This window comes from Physeter macrocephalus, chromosome 1 (assembly GCF_002837175.3).
Source record: "Physeter macrocephalus isolate SW-GA chromosome 1, ASM283717v5, whole genome shotgun sequence".
NCBI classification, from domain to species: domain Eukaryota; kingdom Metazoa; phylum Chordata; class Mammalia; order Artiodactyla; family Physeteridae; genus Physeter; species Physeter macrocephalus.
Window position 1 is genome coordinate 30,263,904 of NC_041214.2, and position 25,549 is coordinate 30,289,452.

General features: G+C 44.7%; 1 protein-coding gene across 2 annotated transcripts; it reads right to left on the reverse strand.

Annotated features, from left to right (window-relative positions):
- Positions 1-25,506, reverse strand: CLDN18 (claudin 18). Of its 2 annotated transcripts, none has more exons than XM_007107287.4 (5): positions 25,193-25,506; positions 4,861-5,025; positions 4,123-4,240; positions 1,985-2,095; positions 1-983 (listed from the first exon to the last, which is right to left on the reverse strand). In XM_007107287.4, exons 1-5 carry the CDS (start codon positions 25,410-25,412, stop codon positions 812-814), a joined length of 786 nt encoding a protein of 261 aa, XP_007107349.2. In that variant the 5' UTR covers positions 25,413-25,506; the 3' UTR covers positions 1-811. The 2 variants fall into 2 exon arrangements, with proteins under 2 accessions (XP_007107349.2, XP_007107348.2); XM_007107286.4 differs by lacking the exon at positions 25,193-25,506 and adding an exon at positions 15,666-16,199.
- Between the last annotated feature and the right edge of the window lie 43 nt (positions 25,507-25,549).

Here is a 25,549-nt window from a genome sequence, read left to right on the forward strand (position 1 = left end):
ATTTCACTAAGACATTATTTATTCTAAGTATATTTAGAATACCAAATATATTTAGATTACCAAAAAAGAAAAAAGAAAAAGGAAAAAAATTCTTTTCTCCTTCCTCTAGGGACAGTTTCTGGCCTGTGACAGAAAGAGGACCTGCAGTGGGGAGTCCAGCTAGAATTTAGCAGATGTTAGCAGAAGTGGAAAAGGTTGGTTTCCTCAAACTGAAATCACTTTGGTCCAAGTAATGTTCAAGATCATAGTGTAAGAAAACTCAGATAATGAGCTGCAGATATGATAAATATTTTTCCCTACCAGCTCTCCTTCAATCAGTGTTTATTAGTAGCCAAGTTAGGGTGGGGGTGGGGGGAAGGGGCAAAAATCAAATAGCAGAAAATGATGTCTTTTGATTGACTGTTTTTTTCCTTTCAGAATTGTTCTGGGGGTTGAGTTGGGAAATAGATCATCAACGGGCCATTGGCCAGAAGGAGGAGGGAGAGTCTGCCTAAATTATCTAAGGGATTGATAGGAATTCAAACCACATTCTATCATCAGATTAAAAAGGTTATGTTAAAAAAAAAGAAATAAGAGGATCGGAAAATGTGGGCTATAGCCTCTAATGCACATCTGCTAACTCAGCTGTTTTGTGATGGAACATTTAGAGAGAGAGGCCGGTGTCCAAGACCATCTGGCCTCACCACAGGTGAAACCAAGGCTTTCTAACTTCCAGCTGTGAGTCAAAAGCAATGGGAAATTAAGGTAAAATGTCCTTTTGGGGTGAGCTCTAGCTGGGGGATTTCTGCTCCTGCCGAGGTGTCTTGGAGGGCTACACGTAGTCGTACTTGGAAGGATGAGATTGTCCCTCATCTTCTGTGCGGGCACCCCCATCGTATATCTTCTTGTTTTTGGTGTTGGACTCAAAGCCAGTGCTGGCTTTGAAGCCTCCAGGCCTGTAGGCAACATTGTGGCCCGAGGTGTGATAAGAGACGGCTTTGTAGCTGAAAGCAAAAGAAACATTCTATGACCATAGATGTATTTGGTAGGAGGACGAACTACTCATTTTCCCTAGGACGTCTTGACGTTTAGCACTGAAAGTCCAGTGTCCCAGGAAACCCTTAGTCCTGGGCAAACTGAGACAGTTGCTTCCCTGGGCTTTGGGACACTGGCTTTTCAGCCTCTGTGGTAGAGCAGAATTTCTTGCTTTGTATTCGAGCTGGGGGGTTAGTGACTAGTAAGTTCCCTCCGTTCATCAATTAAGATGAAGCTGAACCAGAAATGATGTCCAGGGGAACATGGTTATGCCAAAGAATCATAGAATTTGTGAGCTGGGAGGTATTTACATGCAACCCATCTGCCCTAATCTGCTTAGTATGTGGATGAGGTAACAGAGGCTCAGAGAGGGCAAATGACTGGCTAGAGGTCACGGGGCTGGTGAGCAGGAGAAGCTGACTGGGATCCAGGTCTCCCAACCCCAGGCCCAGTTACAGAGGTACAACAGGTGTTCTCAGCAGCAGTGCTACTAACATTTTGGAACGGATACTTCTTTGTTGTAGGGCCTGTCCTGTGCTTTGTAGGATATTTACAGCATCCCTGGCCTATGCCCACCAGATTCCAGTATCACCCAACCCTTCCACCCCAAAGCTGTAACAATCAAGAGTCTTCAGGTGTTGCCCAATATCTCCTGGGGACCAGGGCAGGGGTGGGTGGGGGTGGGAGGTGGGGAAAATTGCTCCCAGCTGAGAACCATTGAGTTCCAGAATGCTGGAGTTGGGAGGAAACCTAGAGGGCTGGGTTTTTCCTTCAATAGCATCGTTTCTAAATCTGCTCAGGCTGAAATAGGCCTGTTCTGTTCTTTAGGTCTCCTCGTAAAAGATGAGGTTCATGATCCTTTGGTCAGGAGAGCTCTTCCATGTACCTATACTGATCATTCTGCCTGCAAATGTTATGTTAAAATGGACTCGGATAGAACGTCTGATTGCATTGGGATGGGGACACTCACTTGGTTTCCTCGGGCGCCAGGCCCCGGCAAGCAATGCACATCAGCACGCCCCCAATTAGCGTGAGGCCTCCAGCGACCCAGCCAACAAACAGAGCCGCGCCAAAGGTGTACCTGGGTGGGGAGACGGTGGCTGTGAATGTTGTTGACTCAACTCCCCGGGCTCTACCCAGTGAACCTGGCCGTGCCCATCCTCTCTGTCCCCACTTTGGGATTCCACATCGATCCCAGCCCGCCCCTGAACACAGCCCTTTGGGTCGCAGTCAACTGAATCAGGTGTCCTGGAGAATAGAATTGGGACTGAAGCTACTCAGCAAAACAGCCGTGGGATTCTTAGGCCCCTAGCATCACTCAGGCATAGAATTAATTGTAAGCTTCTAATTTCAGAGAAACATCTCAGGAAATCCCCCTCCCTCCCTATTGGCAAAGGGAAGTGTCTTGAAGGTTTGATAAGAGAAGTTTGAGAGATGATGGGATCACTCTCAAGTTATTATTTCAGAAGGAATTTTGGTCTCTTGCGTTCTTTCTGTGGGCCAAGAAGCTTTTATCTTCTCTAACTCAAGTAATCCTGGTAACCGTCCATGCCGGTAGGAGCATTATGTTTAGAAAGAACTAATGTGAAGAGACCAGTCATTCTTTCATTCATTTCTTTACTCATTTGTTCAACAAGTATTTATTGAGCTCTTACTATGTGCCTGGCACTGGGACAGAGGGGTGAACAAAACGGACACAGACCCCACCCTCATGGTGCTTCTGTTCCAGGCCACGCTGAATTCCAGTCCACCAAGGCTGGTGCTCTTCCCCTGGAGGGTTGCCTCCAATGGGACTCAATTACATCAAAACAGGATTGTCTGAGAACGAAATCTCTGAAGTTGCCTGCCCAAGGGACACGGGAACGTTCTAAGGAGACGGTGTAAGAGAGTGATGGCGGGCATTGGCGCTGGGTGCCAGGCGGGTGGGTGACTCCTCGGGCAGGGGCAGTGACTCCAGGCACCCAGATACTGCGGCCAAGGCGGGCTCTTCAAAATAGGGTGACCAACCATCCTGATATGCCTGTGACAGAGAAGTTTCCCAGGATCTGGGACTATCAGTGCTAAAAGTGGGAAAATCCCAGGAAAACCGGGACAAGTTGCTCAGCATGCTTCTAAGTTGCCCTTGTAGTCAAGAGACCATGAGAGGACGGTAAAGGAGGATGAGGGCAGCTTATGGGGATCACATTTTTTTTCCTATTCTTGAAATAAAGCAGGAACATGGTTGGCGAGTGGAGTTCCAGGGAGCCAGAGAGTAATGGATTTATCACGTGATCACGCTCATCTGTCTCCCACGATGGTGTTGCTAGAGAAATACCAAGTGTATCCACTCCAGAGAGGACGGGTCACTTAGGTATAATATTTACATTGCTCTCCCAGAACAAGATCTTTCTCTTTCAGGAATTTGCTGCTGCTTCTTGCTATGAAACACATCCCTTTGAAGTGGCTAAATTAATATAGGTATTGGAATTGCTCTTCCGTCTTTGAAAAGTTCTACTCTGCTTCCGACACCACATTACAGTGAGGTTTCATCTCCCTCCACTAGGGAGGGAGGGTTTCATCTCCCTCCTCCGTGAGAACGAGGACCTTGTCGTTATCCCCAGACCTCAGAAGAGTTTCTGTACGTTCGATACATTTGCAGAATGAATGAATTAATGAATGAGAGAAAGAGCAGCCGTACAAGGAAGAAACATTACTTTTCTCATCTGTACCGCACCTCCCTCATTTCGATTCCAGCTTTTCCCTGTCCCTAGCTGGGTTCCCGTCATGGACTGGAGACGTGGGGGTGATGCTCATTTACATGCTTGAGTTAACAGTGCCTGTTTCATTGACACCACAATGGGGCCTGTGTAAGAGCGTTAGATAAATACTGTGAACTGTCGCTATATTTCAATGCAAATGTCAGATCAGCCGCAAGTCATATCACCAAGGATATTTCACTGAAATGAAGTTTATGAATTTACAGATCATTGTTGATTTAGGATATGGCATGGTTGCCTCTGATAAATTTTTGCTATTTCAGGCGCTGACAGTCACATTAGGCATACGTGTTTAATCGGAGTTTTGCAACAATGTTCACCGTGGAATGCTGAGACTAGATTAGGAGGTTACCTGGTCTGGACGGTTTGCACCATCCCACCCATGCTGGTGTACATGTTAGCTGTGGACATCCAGAAGTTAGTAACCAGCATGTTGGCAAACACGGACACTCCAGCGATTGCACAGAGACCTGTGGGCAAGAACAAGAAAACTCCGGAGTCAGCTTTAAATGGATCACATTGTTTGTGAGGCAATGTATGTTTAAACGAGTTTAGAGGAGCAGGCTGCAGAATATTCCATTCCTATAACAGGATGGTCAATCCAAGCATCGATTATTGAATTCCCACTATGAACCAGACCCTGTGCTAGGTGCCTACGGTCTCTTATCTCTCTAGCTGAGGAAGGATTTGTACGTGCGCAGAAAGAGATTTTTCCATCCTGGGACCAGGGGTCAGTAGTACAAATATTCTGGGCCTGGTCCTTTGATGATGTCAAGGGCTTTTCCCTTAAAATCATTTTCTAAAGTCTCACCAAAATAATGCCTTTAGGGATTGAGTCACATGTCTACCTAGAGTTGAGAATCTCTCATAATGAGGCGAGGGTGGCAGCTAAGAGGGACACTGGCACTCATGATAATTCTGTAGAGTGTAAGTGAGCCCTAATCTCAGATCTTGAATCCCAGTGTGTAAAGCTCTGATCCATGTTCAAACCATGCTCGCTAGGGAGAAGCCCTGTCCTCTGCCAGAATGATTTTGCTTTGACATTCCTGGATGCGCATTTGAGAGAGGGAACCCCAGGCTCCTTGTTTACCTGAGATGATGAACATGATCCCGGAGGTAAGTGTCATTTTGGCTTTGGCAGAGTCATCCATGTTGCCAATGCGGATGCACTTTAGGGCAAAGATGGCCACCAGGAGGCCGATGACACTCAGGATGATTCCCACAATCATCAGGGCTCGCACTGCCTGCAGCATGGCTGCAGGTCGAGGGGCAAGACACAAGCAGACAAGTAAGACCACCTCAACGTGATTGATTAGGCTCTGGTTTAATACAACAAAACAACTACAACCAACCAGCACCAAACTGCTGAGAAACGGCAAGTCCATAAACTGTGAACCTTATCATCATCAGGCAAGGGATATGAAATTGTGAAAAATGCAAAACCATCACTTACACTCCCCTGATTAATGAAAGACATGCACGCAGAAGTCGACAGAATGAGAAAATTATGAACTGTTGGAGCTGGGAGGGCCAAGGGAATTTAGCTATTTCATGTCCTCATTTTAAAGCTTGATAACCTGGGGTCCAAGAAGGGGAAATGGCTTGACTAAGGTGCCATTAAAAATTATTGATAGAGCTTATAGTAAAACTGTGTTGCTTTGACTTCTAACCCAAACATCTTTCTTCTCTAGTCTTTCCATAGGAACTCAGTGCTTCATAGGGTTGTGTCCCCTTCCAGAAAGCTTAATACTCATTTCCAGCCTATAATGAAGCAAGGTCACTAGGTGGTATACCAGGGGCACTGTATTGTTGCCGCTTCCCAAAGGCACTGCTAAGGTCATGGTGAGCTGTAGGTTTGGGGTCTACATAAAAAGGCGATTATATCAATCTCAGGCCTTTCAGCACAACCGCAGTTTATCAGCAGTTCCCCTTCCGGGAATCAGTGGAAGCTGTACGTCCTGCTGGGACTCTCCTGCAGTGACCTCCCCTCCAGATATTTCCAAAGGCGTTTCCAGTGCATCCTTAAGGTGCAGTGACTCATCCCAACAGTTTTTTACTGAGCCTGCATGACTAGGCATGGGGATGACGGTGAGTAACAGGTCGGATATGGTCTCTGCCCTCACGGAGCTTATGCCAAAGTGGGGAAAGAAAGTCATTACACATGTCCACCACAAGCATAATTAATTTTACAAAAGGAAGATAAATTAGTTCTTGTGTCTTCCTGAGGGAAAGGCCACTAGTGTGGGTAGTTCTGGTAGAGCAGAACTGAAGAACCATGTGAAGCAAAGCAGAGAGCTCTGTCCTATCCTAGTTGTCATAGCCAACTGCTACTTTTAATTGAAAGCTATTAGGGACTTTTCTACGTTAAGAGATTGAATCCATATAAAAACTCCCTTGCAATGTAGGTAATATTATTATCTCTATTTTATAATTGAAGAAATTGAGACTCAGAGGTTAAATAACCTGCCCAAAGACACATATCAAAGGAAAGGCAGAGCTGGGGGTCAAACCTGGAACTGTTTCAAAATGGTTATTTTCCCATCACAATACATTGCTCTGAGGTACTTTATCCTGGAAAAAACAGGTAGAGTTCTGGCTGCCAGCAAGGTAAGCTCCTAACAGAATGTATCCTTCCAACTTGGAGACGAGACCATAAAATGTCATCCTCTGAAATGAATGCTAAGAATGTATAAAGGAATATTCTCCAAAAGTCATCTCAGGGAATTGCCTGTCCCAGGAGATTATTTATAAATGTGACTCTCAAGACAAGGGAGCCCTGGGAGGAATTCTCTCCAATCTCTTCGGGAAGATTTCATCTCAAATAGGGCCAATATCAGGGGAGCTGCCTGCTTATTCACTCTAACGTGTGTATCATAAAGCAATTTGTCATGATGGAAGAATTGGAAATCAATGAAAGATATTGAAAACAGGAGAGGTAGATCATGCACAATTCATTAAAGAGCCCTCTGCAGTGTCTGAGGAGTGGCGGCCCTGGCAACTTTCTCATCAGGTAGCGAGACAATGGTAACCAGCTACTCTAGTTCTGTGCCGTTGACTTCCATTCACTTAATTCTGATTCTCTTCTCCCTAAAGAAACTTCTGCTTTTAACTTTGCTTCCCTGCTGGGAAGAGATTTCTATAAGCATCCATCAGCAGTCTTGGTCCTATTAACCACATATTCTGGGGTTAAATGTGTTGGTGTACAGTGTGGATCAATCTTCCAGGATCTGACCATTCATTCCTAGAAGAATTGATGAATATTAGCATCTTGGGCTTGCAGTTTCCTGATGCCAGAGCCACGGTGGCCCCAGTAAGGTGAAAAGAACTCATGAGGGCTTAAGAGTGGCCTCTGGATCCACTCCTTAATATAAGAGGGTTCTAGTGTGTCACCTCTGTTTTCCAAAGCCTTGCCCAATGGCTTTGTTTACCCCACACATACTGGGAACAAACACCTCATCCATTCCCTGATTAACAGATGCAAGCATGTGACATCTACTTGTGTATTTATTTATACCTTTGTGTATTCATCCAGCACATGTTGGTATACTCTCATAGTCAAATGTTAACAGATTCATGCGCTCATCCATGAATTCATTCATTCATTCATTCATTCATCCATCATGTATTCTTAAGCTCAAATTCTCTGCCAAGCCCTTTGCCAGATGCTGTAGGAAGAATAAAATTTCATGAGAAATAATCTCTGTCTTCAAGCAGCTTACAACCTGGAAAGATTATATTTTCAGTGGAAATCCTAAACCTCAAATTTCTTTTCACCTTGGGAGTACTTTGGCTAAGAAATCATAATAGAACCCCTTTCTGACAGTCACTCATGGTGTGGTTCTAGCTCTCTTTCACACACGCAATTAAACTCTAAGGCTGTGGTTCAGGACAGCTATGGAGAGGACATTTGTGGGGCAGCCCCAGACTTCAGGAAATACCCTCAGGGATCTCCTATGTTTACATGTTGCTACCAGAAAACTGGACCTATGAGAGGAGGAAGGGACTTTGACTTTCCTTCCGTCTTGTCCTCATGGACCTCTTATGAACTTCAAATCTACTCAGGAACCTGTTAAAGGTTTTAAAAACTGCTCTTGTTCTGATATTTTAAGCCTTAAGCCATTCAGAGAACAAAATCTTTTATCCCTTTTGAGAAGCACCTGGCAAGGCATCTGGTTAAAACAACCAAAACCCAACCAACCAACCAACCAACCAACCAACCAACCAACCAGCCAAATAAACAATATTAACCAAGTAGGATAAAAAATACCCCTTCCTCATTCTATGAAAAATTTTACTTATCCTGGACTGTTGGCAAGGATGGGGTCATTGAATCTCTTTAACTGAGTGGTTCTACTATTTGTTCCTGAAAACATACCACGTATGTGCTGTGGCTGTGGCTGAAGCGTGTGGTCTTCCCTGACATTGTTGGATTAGAAGGGATGGCGATGCCAGCTGGTGGGAGGTAAAAGCACCGGGCTTGCCTGATGTGGAGAGCAGCTGCTGCTGTGTGTGCCACAGGATTCCTTGGGTACCGAAGCCCTAGCCAGCCTGTCTTTGCCTTTGCAAAGACAGCCTTTGCCTCAGGCTCTCAGATGCCCTCTTGCCGTTGCTGGGTCAGGTTTGCATGACAAGAACTCATTCTTTACTGCTCTCTCTTGATCTCTGGATTTCTGATGAGCACTGGTACCCGCTTTGAACCAGGGGTCCACCCTGACCCTGAGCTCCTTTTTATTTTTTAGAATCTCCTTCTAGGGTTAGGGTTAGCTTACCACTTTCTTTTAGCCTGTGGTTGGGCAAAGAAACAACAGTCTTAAATCTTGTGGGCCCACTGTCAGAACCACAACTCTGGACCTGGAGGGATGAACCAAGATCTTCCTTGCTTTGGAGACCCACTGTGGGTGTTCTTCTGAGGGTGGGAGCTGTGATGGGGGCAGCTGCCAGGAAGCGAGGGGGAATGTTCTTCACTACTCATTGCTAGAACTCCCCTATGTCTAGTAATGACCATGGAGATGTATGGTGGTGACCCGAACTTCCTTTCCATCTGGAAGATTCTACCACCTGGAATACTAATCTGTCTCCATGGATAAGTCACCAGAGGAACTGCTTCCAAAGGAGGTAGATTTCTCTTTTAGCCTCTCTGTCTCTTATTTGATATTCTGAGCAAGGGGCATAGGCTTATCAGCTGATAACAGGTGAGTCAACGGGTTCTATAGCCTGATTCCCTGCACCGAAGGTGTGACTACAGCATTCTTTCCAACGAACAAAGACGTATTATCAGACCCGAAGGGTGGGCAGGATTCAGGGCTGACAGAAGCAAACAGAAAAATGGGAACTCAGTGTCCCCCCCACCCCGCCCGCCGCCCCGCCCCACAGTTGCAATATATCTTATTCCCCCAAAGTAGCTATGAACTGACAGGCAAGGCGTGGTTCCCAATCCTGGCTGTACCTTAACCTCTCCTGGCGAAACTTTTAAAGAAATGTTAATGTTTTGCCCTGATCCCTAGGGATTTTCACTTAATTGTTCAGTGACATAAAATTGCAAGGAATAATCTGGGAAAACAGCCCTCAAGAGGGCTTAGGAGGAGGTGCTCAGAAGGGGAGTTGAGAGGAAAGAGTTCCCAGTGGCTGACATCAATCACTAGGCTGGCTCCGGGGTGTGGGTGGGGCTGATGAGACCGCAAGTCACAAAGTGCCAAAGACTGGACATGGGGCCTTTGTTGGGGTGGGGAGGGGGAGGACCCGTATCTTCAGGCACAGCTTGGCTTCAGATTGAAGGCAAGAATGTCTGGTGGAGGAGCCCAAAGGAGGGGATCCCAGAGGAGGGAAGTCTGAGGTCAGACCTCAGAGGGAAAGCCCTTCAGAACAAGGTGGGAAGGCCTCGATTCTCCAGAGATCCCAGGGAACCGATATGGAGGTCCTGTGCATCTCATGAAAACCTGCAGACTTCATGATACCAGGTGCGTGTCATTAGGCAAGTCTTTTAACCTCACAGAAGCCAAGTCTCCTCAACTCTGGAGAGGGATAGAGATATTTCTTGCAAAGAAATGTTGTGAGGATCAGATGCTGCTTGGCCCCAGCATGGAACTAAGCCAGCCTCAGTAAGTTTTAGTTTCTTCCCCTTCCCTAAAAAGAAGTTATCTCTCCATAGAGAACAAACTAGTGATTACCAGTGGGGAGCGGGGGAGGGGCAATATAGGGGTGTGGGAGTGGGAGATACAAACTATTGGGTGTAATCTAGGCTACAAGGATGTATTGAACAACATGAGGAATGTAATCAACATTTGGTAATAACTGTAACTGGAAAGTAAGCTTAAAAAATGAATGAATAAAAATGTATAAAAATGAATTTAAAAAATATGAATAAAAATGAATTTTAAAAAATGAATTTAAAAAAATAAAATGAATATATAAAATGAAAAAATGAATTTAAAAAATAAAACAGTTTGAAAAAAAGCAGTTATCTCTCTCCAACCTGACATGGCTTTGGTTTGTGCTAACCGTGTACAAACCTGAATCCTCTCACATGGTGATAAAATATAGTTGAGAATTTGAAAGCCATGGGTGAGAGAGTGTGAAGGGCAAGAGTGGAAGAAGACTTGAGAAGAGGAGGAAGAGAAAGGCCTGGACCAAGGCGGTGGGGGAAGATCTGGAAAAATGGGCTCAGGGTCTGGCGGGCGATGAGTGGGCTGATGGTGGAAGCAGTGTAGGCAGCTCCTATCCTATTGTCCTTCCTTTTCAACTCTAAGGTGTGCTCCAGCTACATAACTCTGACCGTGTGTGTCCCCACCAGGAAACGATGCCCCACCACTGACCAGTCCATGCTAGGGTGTGATGCTTTGTGGGTGGCTGCCCCCACTATCAAAGCCACAAAGCTGAGGAGGCATCCTGATTCCTGGGTCTACCTAGCTTTGATCATAGAGAAATCAGAGCAGCAGCTTCCTTTTATATGTAAGGTACAGGTTCTCTTGGGCTTTGTAGATGTGTTCTATAGTGTGTACATATTTAGATGTTTGTCCACATGTTGAAAAAGGCATGTTTGTGCGAAAACATGTCTCTTTTTTGAAGAAAAGGAAAGCAGCTTGACCAAGAGGTTCCCCCAGATCTCATTTCAACTTCACAACTAACTTATAATCACTCTACCTTTTAGGGCCAGTTTCTTCCACCTGACACTGGGGAAAGACAAGCTGGTTTCACAGAATCATGAGCATTAGACTTTATGTGAAACATTCAGCCAATAGTAAGAAGAAATAAACAAGGCAGCTCCTTTAGAAAGGATACATAAGAACAGTTTCCTATTTTTTTCCCTTATGGATTTTAGATTTTGTGGAATTGTTCTCTCTGTTAAATGTGGTTTCCTTATCCGCCCTCCCCTCAGCCATTGCCGTGTGTGTAAATATGATTGACAAGTTGATGGGAAACTCCCTAGCTCTCTAGTGGCTATTGTTTTCTCACATTGAGGTGGTAAAGGGGAAATGCAGCCAGTTGTGTGAAAAAAATCAGACCCTCAGTGCCTGCAAAGGGGCTGAGAACCAGTGAAGTGTTCAGAACACAGGTGGAATGGGGGACGGAAAGGAGAAAAAAGGACCCTAAATAATTTTTTCTTTGGATATTTAGATTCATAAAAGGTGTTTGATTTTGGAGAAGAAAAAAATCTGGAAGATAGAATGTCCTGTTTGAGAGCTTTGGGTGACATAGACATGACAGTAATGATTTAATGATGCCAAGAGCCAGATCTTGTAAGTGGGTCGCAGAGCACTTTCACACAAATGCCTTCCTGTGAGGCACTGCACACCTGGAGAAGACGAGGTCAAGAGATGTAGGTGGCCAAGCTATACCCTTATACCAACTCACTCGCCTCTAACCATAGGGCCCTGCCACTGCACCAAATTCAGTCCAAATATTTGCAAACACGTTAGAAAAAACAGTGCTTGACTATGATACCATCATGGAGGCCAGGGACCTGAGTCTGCCAGGCCTCCCCTCCACCCTGCTCATTGACTGCCCTTTTCTTTTTCTTCCCACTGTCTCCAGGGCGGGGAAGTGGGAATGACACACAAGTCATCCACTCTTTAAACTTAGTATTCTTAATTTTGCATTGTTAATGATATTGCTATAAATGGGTCAAGGTGCCAAGGTACCCTCTACTCTTTTTTTTTTTTTTTTTTTTTTTTTGCGTACATGGGCCTCTCACTGTTGTGGCCTCTCCTGCTGCAGAGCACAGGCTCCGGACGCACAGGCTCAGTGGCCGTGGCTCACGGGCCCAGCTGCTCCGCAGCATGTGGGATCTTCCCGGACCGGGGCACGAACCCGCGTCCCCCGCATCGGCAGATGGACTCTCAACCACTGCGCCACCAGGGAAGCCCACCCTCTACTCTTATTGTGCTCAATCTCTTCAACCATAAGGAAGCCCCTTCTAGCTGGAATGAGCATGGACGGGGAAAAGACACGATTTGGAAGTCTTTTCAGCCGTGTGTTCATACCCTGCTTCTACCATCTTCTACCCATGGGAGCTTTGGCATGTTATCTTGCCTCCCTCTCTGAGCCTCAGTTTCCACTTTTGTCAAAAATAAAGCTAATACTTCTTTCCTTGTATTGTTGTGAACATTAAACTGGAGAGTTTATGTGCAGTCCAATGAACCAGAGCTGTTTTTATTTCTGGGCATTGTCTCTGTAGAATTACATGCTACATTGGCTGTTTAGAATCCAGTGGAGAGAATCTTGGGCTATAAATTATACAACGCTTGTAATATACAGGTAAACAGTCCTGCTACCACCACCATTTACCTCATTCATCTCTCTGTAGATTACATAGTACAGCTAGATGAATGGAATCAAGTTATTCTATGGCTGTCAGTTCCAACTAAAAGTGATACATTTTTATCAGATGAATGAAAAGTTAAGTGAGATTTTTGCAAGAAAAGAGCTTCTACTTAGGAAGAATTGAATAATTGGTAGTGATGATTATGATGATTAAAGCATTATATTGGTATCTGCCTCATGGCTTTACAGCACTTGAAAGCTTACTTCCCTGAGTTCCAGGTCAAAATTGAACTCTCTGCAACCTTCCATTTCTACCTCTGGGCATTTCTCCCAGCTCCTCGGCTTCAGGTGTCTCTTCCCAAGGCCCCTTGTCATGCTCAAGAGCGTGCTTTCAGCAGCCGCTTCCGCTGGCCGAGTCCACCCTAGGCGCTGGGTCCTGGCTGGTTCATGTTCCACTTTTCAGTCCCCTTGGGAGCCCCACAAGTGTCCACAAGCCATCCTCTGGCCTCCTCTCTGGCTTCTTCATTGCCTTATGTTCCTGCCTTTAGCTTTTGAGTTTCTTTCTAGCCTTTTCCTCCTGGTTATCCTCCCGCCCTTCCCTCATCTCAGTCAGTCAGCTACGTCTTAAGTCATCAAAAAAATATTTGCATTTCAGGATGCCAGTTGACAACTCTAGTCACTCCTGCTGCCTTGGGGACTGGCTATTCTTAAATTCACACTGTTCTCCGAGGCCATACATGATCAACGATTTAAAGTTTCTCCTCTTCCACAAACTCAGTCCCAAGAAATGTCTTTCCTGGCTTTTGGTGGGATCCTGTTCCCCCGACGCAGACCGGCAGGGCTGGGGTCCCCCTCTGTGAAGGCTGCCTGGAGCTTTTCAGAGTTTCAGATTTGTGAGCAGTTGTTGGGAGTGGTACAGGATGTGGTACAGAGATCTGTGGGATCCTTTTTAATTGTGGGATGTGAGGGGGCTTCAGGGAGGAGATGGTATTGAGCTGGACCTCACATATGGGAAGATTTGTGCAGGTGGCAGTTGGGGTGTAAGAAGGGGGATATTTGGGCAGCAGGGGCATTGGGTATCCAGGACCAAGCCCAAGGCATAGTAAATGGACAGGGAAAACATTAGGCTGTGGGCAAAGGGCTGGTAAGAGATTAGTCAGGGAAGGGAGGTGAGCAATGCAGGAGGGCGTGGGTGTCAGGCTGTCATGTCTGCACCTAATTAAGCTGGGAGTGGGGAACCATGGAAGCTGGTTAGGTCTTGAAATATCCAGGGAGATGAGAGTTGAGAACTGGAAGTTTGTGACTGGAAGATTCTGCCCGACCTTCTGCCACAGTCAAAGCAGAAAACACTCTAAAGAGATGAAGGATAGAAACCAGATTGTGAGAGGTTAAGAGTGAGGGGTGGTAGAAAAATGTAGTCTTTTAATTTGATTGTCAGTGAGTGGGGGAGAGACAGAAATTGACAATGATCTGAATCAAGAGAAGGTTTTCCAGTAAAGGAGGATATAAGCATAAGAGAGGAGGAAAGATGAAAGAGGCAAAAAGGAGAGGGGCTGATCAGCGGTGATGGCCAGACAGGAGGGCCTGGGGCATTCACAGCCGGGGTAGAGAGGTTGGCCTTGGGAGGGAGGGAGGGGATCTTGTTCTGCAGAGAGGTGGGGAGATGAGGAGAGATTCTGGGAGGGCTCAGGGAGGATGGGGTCCCTCGGTAGAACAGGAAAGACAATGAGAGTGGCAGCGATGGGGTCTGGCCATTTAGGAGAGTGGGGAATATTTGGGAGCCCCATGTGTAGAACGATACAGAATGAGCAAGAGATTGATAACATGTGATGGGGCCCTGGGTTAACGAGCTAAAGTCATGGAATGTCATGCCTTAATTTTCAACATAAGGTCAATCTTATTTTTTCATTTAATAGTTAAAATTAGCTAGCAACTCAACAGTCCACGGTCTCGCATCTCCTCCCTTCTGACCTTTGCCCTCATGCTATCGCATCATCCCTCCTCCAGGGTTTCCTTCCCTCCGGCCAGGTTCTACCTCCCTTGATTCTCTAAGCAGGTCTCAGTCAGTGATCGGTCTGTCCTGCAACACCAGTGGCTTCTAAAAATGGAGTCAATACCCCAATTCTTCCACTCTGCCACCCACCTTCTATTTCTTTCTGCACATGGAGATGAATTAGTTGAATTGCTCTTTACAATTCAATTTCAAGGACTTCACAGGCTCTTAACAGTTTTGTGCAAATTTATTCCCATCTACCTGTCCACAAAGTGTTTGTTTCAGAGAGGCAAAACCTGGCCCTGTTGTCCTTTCCTCACCAAACTCACATCTGGGCCACTCCTTGGAGCCACTGATTAGCCTGACCTTTTATTTCTTTTTGCTTTAAAAAACAAATACAAGTAGAGCGTCCATAATATCTAGAATGCAAAGTTCCTATGATTCCTATTTGAAATAATTATCTGTATGAGAAACAGGGATTTAGCTGATTTTATCTTCAGGGGTGAAACGATGTCACATTTATAATTATATTTATATTCTGAAATTATTATAACATCATTACAGTTCTATAATTATATTTTGACATGCATTGTTTTTTAGGAGTGCATACCAGAACCTCTCAACCCAAATGCAGAGAAAGGATATTTATAGTTTAATGGCAATGTATACTTTCTGGCACCTACAGAGACTCCAGTTTTTCAAAGGAAAAATTAACTGAATTGATAATGAAATGATATTAGCTCCCAGTAAACTTTTTTGACTGTAAGAAAATATTCACCATCCTACCTACTCCCATGTGTGTGCAGGCAAGAGCAAGTCACATGCACATACATGCACACGATTACTTTTCTCCTTGAGAAACATTGTCTATTCTAGTATCATGAGCCTGTCCTCACGATAGACCCATTCTTTTCATGACCTGCTTCCTTACTAGCAATTCCTTTGACTTGAGTATGAAATCTCCGATATTCACCGCTACGACTATAGCCCTCTTTGACACAGGGTCAGCTTCTCCTCTTATTCACACCTCTGATCCGGAGCCCGTGCCTGCGAGGGTCACGCCCTGAGCCCATCTCACCAGTCCCTCCTGGCTGCGGTGAGAGAAGCAGGCCCTTCCCGGCCTCACCTGTGCCCTCGCCTACCTGGCAGGCTCAGGATGGTGAAGTAGGGCCGGCACTGGGTGAAGCCGGAGCTCTGCTGCACGCAGCTGCGCCAGAGCCCTTCGTACTGGAACACGGCGGTGACGGGGTTGTCGTACAGGTCCTGGGTGCTCCACGTGTCCATCGTCGTGGCGGCGATGCAGCCGGCCAGGCCCAGGATGGACAGCAGGAAGCCCACCACTTGCCATGTGGTGGCGGACATGGCCTGGGTCGCCGTCCTCCCGCCCAGCTGCCGCCTTCGTCCTGCTGTGCTCCCGGGGAGCTGCTCTGATTAGATGGTTTCCCTCAGCCCTTGGTGTTTGCTCACAGTGTTTTCCTTAGATAGTTCAGTTTCACTCTTGGTTCAAAGCATTACTTTTTCATTTGTCAGGGAAGCAGCCCCAATAGGCACTTGTCCCGCTGCGCCGCGCAGGCCCAGCTGGTTTGAAGGCGAGGCGGTCTGAGTAGAACCCCGCCCCATCCTGACTCAGGCTCTGCCCCGAGGGCGCCCACATCTGCGAAGAAGCGCAGCTGAGACCAACCCCCGCCCCCCCACCCCGCCAGAAGCTCTTCCTTTAGGCTCTGCTCATCACAGGAAACCACTTGGCCTGAACTCACTTAAAAAAAAAAGGCTCCAGGAATCTCCTCTTACACCAGATGTTAACATTTTCTCCTCACGACTAAAACCACGTTTCTCTGGCATAGTTCCATTTTGATCTTACAGAAATGGGTAGGGCAGGTATTATTATTTCCCACCCATATTTTTGGGGGGGGCTGTGAGTCAGACGACCTACAAACAGGTTAAGAAACTTGCCCAAGTGCCTTGAACCACAGCTACTTTAAAGATGACAAAGGTGGAGCTCCCATCTCAACTTCCAATCTGGGGCTCTTTCTCTGTTTCCATACGGAGTGGCAGGGGCAGGCAGAGTTGTCCCCTCTTTTGAGAGCAGGAAGCCAAATCCTAGAGATAGGCTCTCGGTCCACCGGTATTGGAACGGGGTTGAGAAGAAGCAGGGCATTGTGTTGATGGCCGTCTCACCCTTTCACTCCTGTTGCAAGAACCACGTGAAGACCACGTGGCAGGCAGACATGGAAGTTCCACAGAGGCCAGGAGGAGGGAACAGGGCAGGCTGGGCCAGAGACCCTGACCCGGTTACTGAGAGGCCTAGCATTTGCTCCTGACACTGTCCCTAACACGCCGTGTGCTGCGTGATTTGGGACAAATGGCTCAACCTCTGTGGGTCACAGTTTTTTCATCTGTAACATGGACAGATTAAACAAGAACACTTCAGAGCCCTTTCAGGTCTCACACGCTGTCATCTTCTACATTTTGCAAAAGCGGTTTTCACTACAGTTGGTCAAAATATCAGGATTATATAGTCACACAAAAGAGAGACTTGGCAGGAGATCATCCATGGCGTTTTGTCTACATAATTTGATTTTAGAATTATGTTAGGGAATTGATGGACCTGCTGCTTCCTGTAGGTGGTGTGTGTCTGGCCTCCGAATTCAGACACATTTTAATGAGACTTTCCCCAAATCTGGATGTCAAGGCCCTGATACACAGCCCCACACACCCATACCCCAATCTCTAGCCTGCAGACAGGTTCTCCCGGAAACAGGCCTGTGCATCTGGACATTTCAATGTTATCTTGGGTGCACCACTCCCACGGCTTTATTCCCAGCAAACACAGAGAGCAAATATGCAAGGTCTCCCCTCTGATTTGAATGGAGGCAACGCTCCCCCTCAACCGCACACCTTGCTTTAGGTTCTGTGATCAGTGTTTGTAGAGAAAGAAGAATGAGCCGGGAAACCCAGAAGAAGAAAGCAAGCAAGAGTTATATGACTAAGGTCAAGTCGTGGCTCTGTATCCCCTGAACTAAGCTACAAGGCCAAGTCTGAAATGTGGGTAGAAGGCAGCTAGAAGAAGTGACTCTGGTCTCTGTTGGTGGACAGGGATCGACCGATTCAATTGGAAAATGTTGGAGTAATTCAGGAATGATTCTGCCACTGTCTCTGTGGACAGAGCTCATTTTACTCTTTTTTCAACTAAGAGGCAGGCTTTTTATCCACAAAGAGATCTGTTAAGAGTTTGGTTTCCAGTTGTTCATTTTACGACATCTGTCTACCCCCTCCCCACACATTGACTACAATACCACCAGAACAGTAGATTGAAAATGGAAACATTAAAACGAAAATGTTATTATAGTTATCTATTCTGATTCATGGCAGTTTCCCCACCCACTCTCCTATGCAAATGTTTTTATGCAAAATTTCAGGACAGAAAAAACAAAGTTATTCAGGTAATAATGAATTAAGCTTTCTTTCTTGTTTGAAATGGCGACAGTGACTTTATGTTTTTGGAGGAAGAAAAAATTAAGTTTAAAGGATAGACGAAAGCTCCCTCTACCTAGGCAGAATACTGAGCGAGTAGAGAGAAATTCTAAGTCTATACACTTTTTAAAATATGAAATAAGTACTAACATGTTTTAAAACATGTGGAAGATGGGATTTTTCACTTCCTGGTGAGTTTTCTGTGCTCCAAAATGAGTGGACCACTGCTTTAGCTGTCACTGCCAAAGAGTGAATGGGGGTCCTCCGAGGAACATCTGGCTTTCTTGTTCATGGCAATAGGCTTTGTTAAAATATATTAAATGTATCTCTAATGATAGTGATAGTTTGTGGTCTGATTATAATAGTATATAATAATAATGGTAATAATTCATGGTCTGATTGCGTTTAACAATAATGGGGTTGTTACAGCTTTGTTTAATCACCTTAAAATGGAGCAAAAATTTCTGCTGACTTCTTAGGGGGAATCCTCCCTTTATTCAACTTTAAATTTGGTTCTGGTGGTGGCATTTCAGGTTGTAAATTTCCAGGCGCTTATATTATTTTACTGACATTGGAGAAAACATTTCCCCTACCTTTTCTTTACCTCATTTTAGTAATATTCATATAACACCATCTATGCTAATTAGGCAAAATGGTGGTCAAATAGCAATATAAAATATCATAGCTAGGAATATAGGAGGAGTAAAATTAGTATTATTAGCAAGACAAATGATTGATACATCTATTGATTTTTTTTCTTTTAAACTGTTAACACACTTTATAGTCTTAATTTCTGACTCCACCTTTTGGTGCTCAAAATAGAAAATTTAGAAGTAAGGAAAATTAAAACAAATCTTACTCACAGTTTTAAATCCTAGACAAAATATCTGGCATACTTTCTTTTTAATCCATTCTCTGTATATATTTTTATATGATTAAGAGATTAGACAATTTAATGTTTTGTGCTTTTCACTTGATTGCATACATGTGCAATTACAGTATTTTGTAAACATTCTTTAATATATTTAATTTAGTATATTAATATCCCATTATATAGAAATGCTACTATTCACTAAAACAGCATTTATTCTTATATAGTTAGATTATATCCCTTCCCCAGTTTTTTTTTTTGTATGAAAAACAATGTTATGATGAACATTTTTCACATAACTCTTTGCTAGCATTTCTGATTACTGTTTTAGGACAGATTCCTAAGAGAGGAATTAAGATGTCAAAGAGTGTGAGGTTTTAAAAAAATCTTTCTTATGTAGAAGCAGATTTTTTTTCTATGAATTTTATTCCTAGCAGCAGTATTTGAAAGATCTTGCCTCATCGTACCCTTACCTACACTGTGAATTTGGTAAGTTATACATGATCACTTGTTTTGATTTGCATTACTTTGATTACTAATGAGTTTGAAAATATATTTTTTAAACAAATATTTATGGAGCATTCGTTTTTCCCTTTTCTTGAGTTGTCAGTTTGTACTTCTTCCTCATTTATTTGCTGGAATTTTAGCACTTTTTTCTACCAATTTATATGAATTATTTATTTGTTAAGGATCTTAATATATTGCTATGATTAATAAAAAGATCTTTTCACATCGATTATTTCCTTTTTAGTGTTTTTCATGGTTCCAGAAAAAAAACAGCGTATTCCATTTATATGTTCACAGTACATGGTGCATAATAATACGTGCTTAATAAAAATCTGTTGAATGATGTAGTAAAATGACTGTTCTTTTCTATGCTTAGGAATTTAATTTCCATTTAGAAATGATATTAGAATTATTTTAGAATTTTAGAAAGTTTAAAAGTATTTTATGTATCTTTACATTTAATTAATCTGGAACCTATTTTGGTTTATAGTCTATGACTCTTTTTTTCCCTCAAAAAAGTTAATCAATAATTTTTACAGCACTTACTGAATAACCTTCCCTCTCCGCATGCTTTGTAAAACCTCCTCTATCTATATTAAATTCACGTATATGTCTTTCTAATTTTAGACTTTGTTCCATTGACCTTCTGTCCATCTTTGGGCCGAAGCACCCTTTTAATTATCACAGCTTTAGAATTTGGTTAAATATCTGGCCGAGTTAGCTCTTTACTTTAGTATTATTCTTAAAAGAAAACATTTAAAAGTTAATTTCATCTACTTTCTTCTTATAGATAACCACTTTGTCAAGTTCCCAAAGGAAAACTCTTACTAGCATTTTGATTAGAATTCTTGTAATATTATCCACACAAGCTTACGCTCTGCAGAAATTCTTCCTGGGTTTGAATCCTCACCTGCCACTTACTACTACAGTGTCACTGGGCAAATTCTACAGCCGTTTTGTGCTTCAGTTTCCTTATCTATAAAATGGAGGTAATACCACTACTTACCTCATAGTGCTGTTGTGAAAATTAAAGTTAAGTGTAAGGTAATTTATGTAAATTTATACAACCATGTAAATTATGTTTAAAAATATAAATTAACACATGCTAATTTCTTGAGCCAACGCCTAGCACAGAGTAAGGTCTTAATACATTTTATTATTATGCAATAAGTTAATTATATTATTTATTTTATAGATTAATTAGGAACAAATTCACATCTCTATAATATTCCTATCTAGGAACCTGTAGTATATATTTCCATTTAATTGACATTTAAAATTTTCTTAGTAAACCTCTTTTTTCATCTTTATCCTTGCCTAATATTTACACTTGACCTTAGCCAAAAGGCCGAGAAGCGATCCTTGCCTAATATTTAAAGATATTATTCCCAAGTGTTTAACACATATTGTATTGTGTTGCCTCACAAAGAGGTCTAAGTTAGTTTAATTCTCTTAATACACTACGCTCTCTCATGCCACTGTGTCTTTTCCAATGATGTTCCTCTCTTTCTGGAAAATTCTTTACCTCTTTATCTTCCTGGGTAACTCATACTTGTTGTTAGTAACTCAGCTCAGCTGTCATTTCCTTTAGGAAGTCCCTTCCCTCATGTCTGCTGACTATGCTTTATTGCAGTGATTCTTAACTGGGGCTGCTTTTGCCCCAGGGGATATATAGCAACGTCTGGAGACATCTTTGTTGTCACAGCTGGGGAGGGAGAGGTGCTGCTACTCCCATCTAGTGGATGGAGGCCAGGGATGCTGCTAAAAAATCCTATAATGCACAGAATAGTACCCTACAAAAAAGAATTACATGGCCTAAACTGTCAGTAGTGTCGAGGTTGAGAAACCTTGCATTGCAATGGTTTGTTGATCCTCTGTCTCTCTTTCTAGATTTGTGAGCCTTTGATATCTATGTTCCCCATGTGCAGACAGCTTGGGACATAGTAGGTGCTCAACAAATGTTTGTTGAACAAATAAACGTTCTTTCTAGGACCATGATTTCTGTGTTACTGGGTTTTAAAATTTTTTAAAAATTTTTAAAATTTAAAATTTTAATTAATCAACATACTTATTTTGTGTTATTGTTTATTTCCTATTATCTCTGCCTGTGTAGGAGGACCAAAGGCTTTGCCTTTCTTTCCTTATCGCTGCCGAGAGGATACCTTGTCCAAACCCGGTCAGCCCAGGACAGGGTGGCTGCCAGTGATGGTTCTAGTGAAAAGACTTTGTCTCGGAAGGTTGGCTGCCAGTCCTATGGCTCAGATTTCTCTGGAGGGTTTGGTTGTGCCTGATTTCTTCCCTCTGAGCCTGAGTATCTGTGTTTGCGTTCTTGGAAGTATGTAGCTTCTCCATGGAAATCAAAATATTCTGCGCTTTCATTTCAATGGCGATGGAAAGGAAGTTAAAACAAATATGTTCCAGATCCTCAGGCTAGCCACTCACGGTTTGGGTTCATTTTGGTGTTTATGATCATGTTTATATCAGGGGGTCAGTGAAGTGATAGCCTCAGCTGCTCCTTGAACAAAGGGTTCATTCCAGCTCAAATAGGAATGGAGTCAGGGGAATTTCTCCCTACCTTGTGGCACTGGCACCGTGAACTCAGACACCTGTGCCCTGGTGGTCACTACTGCGGTAGCATCACCAGCAGCATTGTTCTGTCCTGTCTTTGCATAAACCCGATTGCAACAGTTAGTGGTGGTAAATACACAGCAGAGAACTATTCCTCCCCAATTCCAGAAATAATTGGGTTGATAGCCTTAGAGCCACTGATTCAGTAGTTCCACATCCCAACCTCACCTCAGATGAGCAAGACCATTGCAAGAAGCAGCAAGTCACAGATGCCTCATCACCACAGACTCAAGAGGATGATTCTCTGATGGGGTGGTGGCTAAGTGTAAGATGCGGGTACCTCGAATTGATTAATACCCTTTTGTAAAACAAACCTACGTGAACAGAGAATCTGCATTAAGAATACTAAAGTCAAAACATTGAGAGAGGTGAAATACAAAATCAGACTTGAGGCTGTCTCTTTGTCCTGTTAAACTCCAAATGAAAACCAACGATATCCCTAACACCAGATGAATTTGGACATTTGTGTTTATTAGTTTTTTAGTGGTATTTACAGTACATTTGCAAGTGTGGCTTTGGTCCTTGTATAAGATTTATATGCATTAGGAATTTAAATCTATTGTTATACGTGTTTATATTAAAGTGACACTGAAATGAATATAATTGAAATCAACATTGAGGGGCTGCAAGAATTTTTTTCTTTTAAAAGCGATTCCTACAAAATTCTCTTTGAAAAATCCTTCTCTGAACTATCTAGTCGCAGGATCTTCACATATGAACACACACAAAATTTCTAAGAGAAGGCCCTAGAGCAGTTTCAGTCTGGCTCAGTTTTAGCTCTGTGGACGTGGGCAAGTCACTTTGCCCTTCTAAGTCTCCCTCTCTTGACCTGCAAAATAAGTACCGGAGCTGTTGACAGCTGTTGCTAGTCCAGGACACTCCCCAAGACCGCAGCCCCAATCTTAGGCAAGAAGGGAGGATTGGAAAGGTTCCTTTGCACTGGGGATTTCTGCTTTGTGTCTGAGAGCCTTGGGGCTCCCAGTTAGGGCTGTGAGCTGGGGCTTAGGTGCAGGCAGGTCTGAGCCCTGGCTCCATTTGCATGTGACTTTGGGCAAGTTACCCCAGCTCCGCTTCCTTGTTTCTAAAAAGGTGGTAGTGATAGCACCAAGTTCCCAGGGTGGCTTGTAGAGATTAAACCAAATATTGCAAGGCAGTTGTTGGCTCAAGTGCTAGTGCCAGGTCTGCCATAGTTATTTGCCCTTTGTGAAGCCGTATGACTCCTCAGATGTCACGTGGGTGCTCTGTGCGCGAGAGGTCAGCCTCAGGCTGACTCTCCCCTTCGTGGCCTCTAGCTCTGCATGGACACAGGTCCATGGACCAGACCTCTGAGAGATTTGGGGCATTTTGCATTTGAGGTGAGGGAGAATCCCAAGGACAGATGGTTAGCCCCGAAGCTCAGGAGGGGTCAGCAGGACATAGGGATGTGGGAGTGGCTCGCCTTCCTCCAGTCCCTGGTGGAGGGAGACCTCACTGAATCGGCAGCTGGTCACCCATGGATCTGGCTCACATTCTCCTGTTTGCACCCAGGCCCTTCGTCTCTTGGCTTGGCATTCGATGCTCTTCATCATCATCTCCGTAAAAACCCTCTTCTCCAGCCAAGGTCATTCCTTCATTTTCTCCCAAGTAAGACTTGGGTGAAAGCACCCCCAGGCCTTTGCCCATGCTGTTTTTCCTCCTGGGATGCTGCCCCTCTAACTCCTAACTACCTTTCAAGGGTCACTTGTGGGATTTCCTTCTCGGTGGGTCTCTTCCTGAGCAGGTCATCCTCATCTCATCTCCTGCAGCACCCGCCTTCTGTCCTCCTGACTTGTCACCTTGTCATACCCAGCCCGCAGTGGACTTTCACATTTTGGGGGGGAGGAGTGCCAGGCCCACAGAATCCTGAGGTTGTAGTGAGCGCTCCATCCATAAGTGTGGAATGTATGAAAGACTGAGTCACTGCGTCACTGAGTCTTTACCTCTTACCTTCTGTGCGGGTCTAAGTCTTGACCCTGCAGCCAAATGGGAAATTCCTGCAGAGAAGCCCTGCCCTAGTTTCTATTTCTGATCCTCCTTACTGTGTCTACCTTAGGAAATGCCTCTCTCCAGTCTTTGATGTATATTTATGGAAGGAGAAAAGAACTAAGAAATAAAAATGACAAGTGTATTCATTGTCTTACTCTGTTACCTGAGTGAAAGACACTTTTAACATTCTCTACTCTCGAGACTTGAAGTTTTCTTCAAGTTAACATGACCCATCTACAAATCCTTGAAAACAAATCCTTGTGTGGCTAATATGCCAGTCTGGACATCACAGCCCACACCCCTTTGCCCCACACAGTGGAGTGCACTTTCTACGAGGGTCCTCTGTGCAGAGAGTGCCCTGAAGCTGGTTCCATGAGGCCAATACATTCCGGAGGTCAGGAGACGCAGAGAAGGGGCCCATGTGGTGCCCCCATCCCTGAGAAATGCAGCACCCAGTTCTTTTTCTCTGTCCCTTTCCTCTGCTCCCTTTCTGTTGCTGCTACGTGCTGAGGTGTCCCCTGGAAGCTGGGACCAGACACAAGGGGGGCTGGAAATGGAACTCTGTTCAGGAGATTCACAGTCCCCAACTCAGGGAGGGGAGATCTCAGGGCTAAAGGAAGGAAGTGGCTATGATCTGGGCCTCCTGAGTCCTGTTCCTGTTGGTGATTGAGACAATGCTATTGCTTGCATAGGAGTTATTTTTAAAATGTGCGCCGGGCTTCCCTGATGGCGCAGTGGTTGAGAGTCCGCCTGCCGTTGCAGGGGACGCGGGTTCGCGCCCCGGTCCGGGAGGATCCCACATGCCGCGGAGCGGCTGGGCCCGTGAGCCATGGCCGCTGAGCCTGCGCGTCCGGAGCCTGTGCTCCGCAACGGGAGAGGCCACAGCAGTGAGAAGTCCGCGTGCCGAAAAAAAAAAAAAATAATAATAAATAAATAAAATAAAATAAAAATTAAAAAAAATGTGCCCAGTGGGGAGAACTGGGTACCATCTGGCTAGGGATACAGGAGCCCTACCAGCTCTAGGAAGCTCCTCTCCCTAAGTTTCCTGCACTCCTGTTCCTACCTTGGTGGTGGAGGCTTTTGCTTCTCCCTCCCCCGTGGTCCTTCTATGGTGCGCCAGACAGAGGCCGCTGTCTCCTGTCCACCTCTGTCTTCCCCCACATCCTGCCAGGTACCAGCCCTTACCTGGCAGCCCCAGCAGGGTGAAGTAGCCCCGGCACTCGGTGAACCCAGAACTCTCTCGGACACAGGAGCGCCACAGCCCTTGGTAGTTGAATACAGCTGTCACCGGGTTGTTGTACAGATCCTGGGTGCTCCATTGGTCCATGCAGGTGGCGGCAATGATACCCGCAATCCCAAGCAGTGAGACCACAAACCCCAAGCCCTGGCAGGCGGTCACGGACATGGTGGGGTGCGGAGTTGACACACGGCGCTGCTCAGCAGGGGGCCAGTTCTGAGAGCCCTGAGGGCAGGGATGGAGTTTTCTCAGAGAGGCTGGCACACGCGTCACGAATGGGCCATGGAAGGAGGGGATTGAACAGT

What these genes read in the sequence shown, in the direction of transcription:
- CLDN18 (XM_007107287.4), bottom strand. Translation starts at nt 25,412, where the DNA reads ATGTCCGTGACCGCCTGCCAGGGCTTGGGGTTTGTGGTCTCACTGCTT. An exon ending in GTGCAAACCGTCCAGACCAG is followed by an intron (nt 2,096 to 4,122) that starts GTAACCTCCTAA and finishes CTCCCCACCCAG; the next exon opens with GTACACCTTTGGCGCGGCTC. An exon ending in CTGGCGCCCGAGGAAACCAA is followed by an intron (nt 984 to 1,984) that starts GTGAGTGTCCCC and finishes TTTTGCTTTCAG; the next exon opens with CTACAAAGCCGTCTCTTATC.